This window comes from Belonocnema kinseyi, chromosome 1 (genome assembly GCF_010883055.1).
Source record: "Belonocnema kinseyi isolate 2016_QV_RU_SX_M_011 chromosome 1, B_treatae_v1, whole genome shotgun sequence".
NCBI lineage: Eukaryota > Metazoa > Arthropoda > Insecta > Hymenoptera > Cynipidae > Belonocnema > Belonocnema kinseyi.
Window position 1 is genome coordinate 176,114,411 of NC_046657.1, and position 9,490 is coordinate 176,123,900.

The 9,490-nt window shown below is 34.2% G+C and overlaps 1 protein-coding gene across 1 annotated transcript; it reads right to left on the bottom strand.

Annotated features, from left to right (window-relative positions):
• Positions 1 to 3,191: 3,191 nt before the first annotated feature.
• LOC117181415 lies at positions 3,192 to 7,229 on the bottom strand. The gene is made up of 3 exons (XM_033374044.1): positions 7,213 to 7,229; positions 6,848 to 7,071; positions 3,192 to 3,457 (listed from the first exon to the last, which is right to left on the bottom strand). Exons 1-3 carry the CDS (start codon positions 7,227 to 7,229, stop codon positions 3,192 to 3,194), a joined length of 507 nt encoding a protein of 168 aa, XP_033229935.1.
• Positions 7,230 to 9,490: the final 2,261 nt, after the last annotated feature.

The window sequence follows — 9,490 nt, forward strand, 5'->3', positions numbered from 1 at the left end:
TTTTCAACACCATTTCTTCCACTGCTTGAACGTTTTCATCTGTTGTTGACGTGCTGGGACGTCCAGGGCGAGGTTCATCTTCGACATCCTCTCGGCCTTCTTCGAACAGCTTGTACCACTTATACACATTTTTCTTACTCAGAGTAGACTCACCGTATGCAACTGTCAACATTTCAAGAGTTTTAGAGCACTGGATTCCAATTTTCACACAAAATTTAATGCAAACTCTTTGGTCCATTTTTTTCGAAAGAAGAAAATCGCCGAGCACACCAAACCCTTCTAACCTTTTACGCCTTTGCCAGAAAAACAACACGAGCTATATAGTTAAAACTGTGAACATATGATCTTGACGAGTGTACCAACACAACAGAACAAAAAATTTAAAACTTGAATGTACGTAGCCCGCGAAAATTGAAAACTCACCTTACTTTTTGAACACACCTCGTATGATGTAAAATTCCTTTCATTAGAATTTATGTAAATTGTTACAGTCAACGACTTCCGCTGCAGAAAAATAGTAACAATATTCCATCGAAGTCATCAAGAAGCAACGAATTTATTGAAAAGCGACCTGTTACATTAAAAATTTCGGGAGGGTGCAGCGAAAAAAAACTGTCCTCCTGAACATCCCTTAAGGGATACTCTTCCTTCTGAAGACGTTCGAGAAGTTTGTTCGCAATTTTCCAAGAAGGTTGGGATTTAATTTTTGTTTTTCAGCCCAATGTAGAGGAAGTAAGGGAATTTCTATTAAAATCAGGAAAAAATTTTAAACTGGTATTCCTAGCTATAGTTAAAAAGGTGAAAAATTCTAATTAAGGACTAACATAGAATATGTCTTTGGAAAACTCAGAAATATATTTCTGCCCCAAATAAATACATCATCAACCCCCAAAAGGCAAACCTTTCTCCTCTAGTGGAAACTGTTGTTGCTGTTATATTTTTGTATTTCAATTTTCTCTGATTTATTACGTAAAATTCAAATTGGAGAATAACGTTTTTTAATTCATTTCAAATATAGTTGGAATTTTCAAACAAAAAATTATCTTTACAGTATTTTTGATAGGTATTCTGATATATTTGGAATCAAATATCAAGATATGTGTTATTTCATTAAAAATTATTTATTGGCTACTTGCAGATGCATCAAAAATTAAGAAAGAGGAGCTGCAAATGTTGGTTCTAGAAAAAATAAGGTCACATAAAGTGGAAAAACCCGAACCAACTGATCTATTTATTTTGAGCCTATCGGATACTTTTAAGCAGTTAACGCATAGACGTAAACATCGGAAATTTATCGAAATATTGGAAGAAGAGTACAGTCAACAGGAGTACGAGAGAGCGCAGCGTAATTATAATTAATATCATTCAGTATTATTTGTATACGTATTATTTGTTTACGTTGAAAGTAAGTTATTTAACTAAATGAGGTGCATCGAAAAAATGTGGTTTGAAATAATAACTATCTTGTATGGGTTGTATGAGTTGTTATTGTAAAAGTAACGTAGTTACTCCTTTTGAAAAAACTACAAAAAACCAGAAAAATCGACTTTTAAATCGACCGATTTTTTGAGTTGTACATTTGTTTCAGTGCAAGCACGATTTATTGGAAGATAATTTATTGGATAAACTATGCGCAGTGTAATTAAAAATAATTCTGTAAAACTTTTTCAAACTGCCATGGTACAGCTCCATCCTCTGACTCAAAAGGGCAAACGTTTTTCGCACATGAACGGGATTCAATTTATTTGTACCTTGGAAGACAATATCTTTATTTTGATATTCAAAGTTTTGGAAGGCTGTAACGAAATTAAGGTTTGCAACATGTCGGAGATCCCAAGATTCAGCAACTTAACAACAGTTTTCAATCTCGTCAGAGATCTAGGATTTCATGAGACATCTGATATCTCAATTGTTTAATTTCATCCACAGTATAATATAACATATATACTATGCCCAGGTTGGAAATCACGTGACAATAATTGTCTTCGTCAAATAAAGTTTCCTTTTTGGTTCTTTAAAAGGTTAGAAGGGTTTGGTGTGCTCGGCGATTTTCTTCTTTCGAACAAAAATGGAGCAAAGAGTTTGCATTAAATTTTGTGTGAAAATTGGAATCCAGTGCTCTAAAACTCTTGAAATGTTGACAGTTGCATACGGCGAGTCTACTCTGAGTAAGAAAAATGTGTATAAGTGGTACAAGCTGTTCCAAGAAGGCCGAGAGGATATCGAAGACGAACCTCGCCCTGGACGTCCCAGCACGTCAACAACAGATGAAAACGTTCAAGCTGTGGAAGAAATGGTGTTGAAAAATCGCCGAAGTACCATTAGAGAAGTTGCTGAATATGTTGGCATATCGGTTGGCTCATGCCATGCTATCTTTTCGGACGTTTTGGGCATGAGACGTGTGTCAGCGAAATTTGTTCCAAAACTGCTTAATTTTGATCAAAAGATCCATCGCATGACCATCGCTCAGGAGATGTTGAATGAAGTCAATAATGATCCTGATTTTCTCAAAAGGGTTATAACTGGGGATGAATCGTGGATATATGGTTATGACGTCGAAACTAAAGCCCAATCGTCTCAGTGAAAGCATCCTGAGTCTCTAAGACCGAAAAAAGCACGTCAAATTCGGTCAAATGTGAAGGTTTTGCTCACTGACTTCTTTGATTACCGTGGCGTAGTGCATCAGGAATTCTTACCACAAGGTCGTATGGTCAATAAGGAGTATTACCTACAAGTTATGCGCCGTTTGCGAGAGGTGATACGCAAAAAACGTCTGGAACTTTGGAAAAACAATTCGTGGCTTTTGCATCACGATAATGCACCTGCTCATTCATCGTTGCTTGTGAAAGATTTTCTGACCAAAAACAGCGCCACGGTCATGCCTCAGCCTCCATATTCACCGGATTTGGCCTCCAGTGACTTTTTTCTTTTCCCGAAACTGAAGAGGCCCATGAAAGGACATCGATTTTCAACGATTGAGGACTTAAAAACTGCATCGCTGAAAGAACTCAAGGCTATACCACAAATTGATTATCAGAAGTGATTCGATGATTGAGAAAAGCGTTGGCAAAAGTGCATTATATCTGAGGGGGATTACTTTGAAGGGGACAACATAAATATTGAGGAATAAATGAATATTTTTTGAGAAAACCATAAAGTCACCTTATTTTTTGAACACACCTCGTACTTAATCAGTAGTTAAAATTTTTTTTCTGCCGATTGAGTACTCCGCTTCTCGGGTAAGGTCTCATAAGAAAAGATGACAAGGAGAATGCTATATCCCCGACAAGAACATAGGGTAGCTTCGTTCCTTTCTCATCTATTGTACTCGGTGGCGGCACGTGAAGAGTATTCCTCTCAAATCTTCGTCCGATTCGACTCTCTCGGAAAACCCAACCATCGCTTCTTCTTCCAAGTGCACCGATATCCACAGCAATGAAGCGGTAGTGTGCATCAGCTAGAGCCATAAGATTGATATCAAATCTTTCTTTATAATTACAGTATGCTGATCCTGTGTTTGGTAGAGCCTGTGAATATGAAATTTTCTTAATTTGAACCAGATAAATGGGGTGTTCAGTCGATACTCTTAGAAGAATTTTGCTTTGATTTATTTTCCATCATATTTTGGTTGAAAGTGAATTCTTTTTCATTGCAAAGTCTACTATTGTATTGTTTGTTCAGCATTCAACACTTTTGGTTAACATTTGTAAAATTTGGTTGAAAATGTCATTATTTTGTTCAAAACTCGACTATTTTGTTGAAAAGTTATGGTTCTTGGTTTAAATGTCATTATTTTAATTTTAATGGTCTACCATTATATTTTCGGTTAAGAAGTCAACTCTTTTGTTGAAAATTGAAATTTTTTGTTGAAAATTCATTTCTTTATTATAAAAAAATTTATCATTATCTTGATAATTCATGTTTTGGTAGAAAAGTCATTTTTTCGTCGCAAATTCATCTTGTACAGTTAGAAGTTTATTTCTTTTTACTTTAAAAGTGTAGTATTACATTTTTTATTCAGAATTAATCTCTTTAGTAAAAAATTCTTCTATTCGGTGGAAAATATTATTATTATTGTATTTTGGTCCAAAATTCATCAGTTTCGTTGAACATCTTTCTGGTTAGAAAGTCTGTCCATTTGGATTAACAATTTATCTTTTCCTATGGCACTATTTAAAATATAGAAATATTGAAATAATATATTTTCTTTTGATTAAAAATTATACTATTTGGTTAACAATGCAACTGCTCTGTTAAAAAGTAATCTTTTTTTGTTCAAAATTCAACTGTTTTTTTTAACATTGGTCTTTTGCACACGAAACTCATTCTTTTAGATTGATAATTCAACTTTTCGTTGATAAGTCATCTTTTTGTATATTAACTCATCTTTTTTGGTTGAAGATTTCATTATTTTGCTGAAAACTTCAATATTTTATCAAAGTCATATTTTTTTCGAAAACTCGGCTGTTTTGTCGAACATCCGTCTTTTTAGATAGAAAATTCGTCCTTCCCGGGTGGAAATTTAAGCCGGGGGTTGGCCATTCTACGGCCGGAAAGCCCGACTTTAAGTCGAGCTGTGGCCGGGGTTTCTGGTCGGAATCCGACCAGCATCGTCATGCTGCACTGGCCAGCGTCCGGCCATGGAGCATGGCCGGGAGCTGGCCGGGAAGCCCAACCGTAGCCCGAACAAGATTAATTGGTGCTTTACTATATTTAAATGATTCGTTTTTCAATTGTATGAAGAGCATCAATCACTAAATTAGGGAATCAATTCAATTTTTTTTACTGTAGAATTAGAGCATATTAATATATGAAATTCCACACGCCCAGCAAACAGACAATATCCACTATATTCACGTAGTCGTTGAGAGACAAAAAAGGTATTTAAAAAATAAATATTAAATGATTGCGAGTATTTTGAATTTATATATTAATAGTCCTGCTTAGAGTAAATACATATATTACATTTTTAAGCATTATATTTCAAATAAAATTTCTAACGCTACGGGGTATCGAATCTGCATATCTATACCTAAATCTAACGCCTAGCAGTCGGGAGTGCTAACCACTGCAACAACTTTTTACAATGACAGGAAATGTAATTTTTTATAAACATTTAAAATTCTTAATGACGGAACTCAGAAATGTAATCGTGAATGTTAGAAATTTTTTTATAATACATTTTTTTTAACTTTCGTGTAAGGTTTGGTTTTTAGGTGTTTTATACTATGTTACAACGTTTAAGATTGATATAAAATGTAATTTTTTTCTGAACATTTGCAATTTTTCATAAAGATGGAACTTAGAATTTTTTTCTTTAAAAAAAAAAACAGTTCGAATTTCGAAAAAGTATCATCGAATTTTTGTCACAAAATGCATTGTTTGTAAGTTTGAAACCTAAAAATTTGTAGTGCCAAAAAGATATTCACCCAATATATTTCTACGCATGGAACATCCATGCGGGCGCCCGGCCAGCTACCGTCTGAGCATTCGATCATTAGATTTGTCCGAACAGAGACCAGTCAGCCCTCGACTGGGGTTTTGACATAAATTTTTCCTAGCGATTCTCCGACCAGAGCACGGCTAGGCTCTTAAAAAACAAACATAGCCCGGTCAGTCCCCGACCAGAAATCTTGTTGTACCAGGGCTAACCTGGGCTACTTCCACACGGGTTTCGGATTGAGATTTCATCTTTTGGTAGGTCATTTTTATTGGTTGAAAATATTCTTCTGAAATATTTGTCTTGAAAATTCAAATATTTGGTTAAAAATGCAACTGCTCTTGGTTTTAGTTTAATCTTTTTGCTGAAATATTCGATTTTTGGTTGAAGATTCATCTTCATTGGTTGAAAACTCAACTATTTTTGAAAAATTCAACATTTTTGACAAAAGTTCGTCCCTCTTGCTTGAAATTTCAACAATTTGGTTGCAAATTCATATTTCTTGGTTAAAAAGAAACTTTTTTGTTCAAAATTCATCGTTTTAGGTTTAAAAGTAAAATATTGCTTAAAAATTTCCATTTTTTAGGTAGAAGACTGAACTATTTTTTTAAATTTTGTCTTTTTGGATTAAAACTTCATCTTTTTTGTTGAAAATTCCTCCATTTTGTATAAAATGCAATATATTTCGACTCAAACTGTTCCGAATAATTGTTCCTCTATTTCCATAAAAAAATTATCTTCTTTCCCCTGCTTTGAGATCATTTTAGGATGTGCAGTCTGAAATCACTTTTACAATAATCCACATTTTATATTTTACCTTGGAGATCTAAAATGTTAAATTCTTTTTAAAATTTATGTAATAAACCAATTAGTATCAAATTTGTATTATTAGAGACGCTTAATGCCATCCGAGAAATATGTGACTGTTGACGTGTAAAACTGGGAAGTAGCCATCCTCACATTAACAAGATATCCCATTTGATGATCCCATATTTGCCCCGGGTTATCCCAGGGATAAACCGTCTGAATATTGTGCTAGAAGAAAATTTGTATATCTCGGGGATATTGAAATTTCCTAGTGGGATATTGAAATATGTTATATATACCACGTAGAATATTTGAATACCCTAGAACGTGGATAATGCCGGGCCATACATGGAATCAAATAGGATATATTATTGCTATAAGGGCTGGCAGTTTTTTTTCAAGTTCGAGTGTCCACCCTGTAGAGGCAAACATTTTTTACGATTTTTTTTTTAATTTTACATTTAAATGATTTTTATTATACCTGCATGAGAACTTGTTTTCCATCAACAGCGCCGATACAATGGCAAAAATTCCATGTGTCTTCAAAGTCCTTAGCAATTATATATCATCGTGCAGTATTTAGGCGCAGGAAAGCTTCACATCGTAAGGCCAACCAAATTGCTTTACATGTTTCCCAAACAATTTTAGAAACTGTATTCGGACTGACACGAAATACAAAGGAAATCGAAGTCATTGAGTCTCCTGAAGCAAGATATCTCAGACATATTTCTAATCTCGTCCGGGCAGGAATCGGCTGGCGAATGCATCGTTCCTTCTCTATATAAGATTTTACCTTCCTTAAGAGCTGTTTGAATTTTTTGTTGCTAAACCATAAATATTGCAAATATTTTTTTTTGTCTTCAGATTCCATCTCCTACAACAGATTATTACTCGCACCTTGTGCAAGCCGCCCCTCAACTCGAAAAATGGGACGAGCCCAAAATTCTCTTTTCTATGGTGCCAACTTTTCTTGCTGATCCATCTCCAAGAACACAAAACATACATAATTAATATGTGATCAAATGTATCGCTCCTTTCATCTTGAGTTTTTCCCAAATTTCCGCATGTACTTAGTAGGAAGTCAATGCACAGAAGGTGACTGAAATGTACAGAAGTGACTGAATCCATTTAAAATCAGACAGATTCTGTTTTTAAAATCGCAGATTCAATCTGAAAATATTAGGACTCGATTTTCTCAAAAAACCCATTTCAGATTTTTCTACTTTCTAGATTTGTTGTGGGCAAGAGAATTTTTTATTATTCTCGAAAATAGTGCAAGATATCATAAATTAGTAAAGGAACTATTTGTAGAACTTTATAACTGTGCAAAATCTTTCCTTAACATTTGTTCATATATGTTGCTTGCAAATAAATCTGAAAATTCGATTTCATGAAAAAAAATTCTCCTGTTCATAAAAATCATTTTGCCCGCACAAAACTTACAAAATGTCTTCCTTAAGAAAGTACAAGTTAAATAAGAAATTTACAAAGAAAAAAAGTCTCAAATTTCTTAATCAGTTCAAAAGTTATGGAAGATTAAAGACATTTAAAAAATATATATAAATAAATTTTAATATGCATAATATATTTCCCCGGAAAGTTCTGTCACTCTAAGTGCAGAATCTGCCTGACTTGAAACGGATTCAGTCTAGTACAGAACTTGATAACAATTTTGCAGAAAAAGGGCTTTTTGCAAACAAAATTCTTAAATAATCAAATTCATGTTGTGTTTAAAGAATTTGTTTAAAATCTCATTTTTAGTATAGTAATTTAAAAAGATTGGTAATTCAAAATCAGATAACTAATTCGCTGTACTTGTCTCCCATTTTTTTCCTTCTTTAATTGCCTAATCTCTTACCCTTTTTGGAAACGTTTTTCTGACCACATTTATCTTCGTAAAATTAAAAAATAGATTATAAGGTGCTATTCAAGGACGATTTTCCAAACCCATGTTTGAACCACCAAATTCCTCAATGGTTTATTTGGAATAAGCCCAAAAAGCAAAAAGAGAAGCGTACAAGAGAACTTTGAACATCGCAGGTCTTAGCAATAAGGAAATAAGTAGACGTAGAAATGATTATAGACGCGAAAACAGGATACTTAAACGATTTGTTAAAGAAAGTGAAGATACAATTAGAGCAGAAGAAGAGATAAAAATACAAAACGACTTTAAAGGAAGCAGGAAACTACTTTATAAAAAAATGAAAGGAAACAAAAGTACAGAAATTGTCAACATGAGAAATAGTAGGGGGGAAATGGTATATGATGCAGACGGAATACTAGAGGCTTTCAGAGACTATTTTAGGAAACAATTCTGAGATGAAGCTATAGGACACCACAACTGCGATGTTGAACATGATGCGATGAAAAACTCAATTGAAAAAGTCTGTGTCACTGAGGTTAGGGATATAATTAAGAACTTGAAAAACGGTAAGGCTGCCGGGGTAGACGGTATTAACGCTGAAACGCTTAAACACGGTGGCGAGTACATACCACATAGAGTTTGCGAATTGATAAATTTTTGTTTCGAGATGGGAGACGTCCCAGACGATTGGAAAGAAGCTATTATCGTACCAATATACAAGAGAAAGGGAGACAAAAGCGAGTGCAATAATTACAGAGGGATTAGCTTATTAAGCACCGTAAGTAAAATATATTTAAAAATACTTATACGTAGGGTAATAAAAATAACAGAAGCAAAGATTTGGGAAGTCCAAAGTGGGTTTATGCCAGGATGATCATGTGCGGATCAAATATTTAGCTTAAGGCAAATAACAGAAAAAAGTTTGAGAGTAGGAAAAAAAGTTTTTTGTGCATTTGTTGACCTAGAAAAAGCTTTTGACAAAGTAGATAGAAGTAAACTTTGGGAAGTCCTGAAAGAGTATGGAGTCAATGGATGGACCCTACAAGCTATAAAAACAATATATACAGGTAGCAAAGCGAGTGTAAGAGTGAATGGGAAACTGAGTGACTGCTTCGATATTATTCAAGGAGTTAGACAAGGATGCGTTATGTCTTCATGGTTATTTATATTATTTATGGACAAGTGTTTAAGAATGGCTCTCTTCGACGAAGAGGGTGTGGATCTCGAAACAGTAAGGGTACGAGGGTTAGCGTTCGCAGATGATAAGGTTGCTATGGTAGAGTCTATCGAAGACCTACAAAGAATGTTGAATAAACTAGATGCAAGCATGAAGAGTATGGGCCTCAAAATTAAAGTAAATAAAACAAAAACTATGGTGT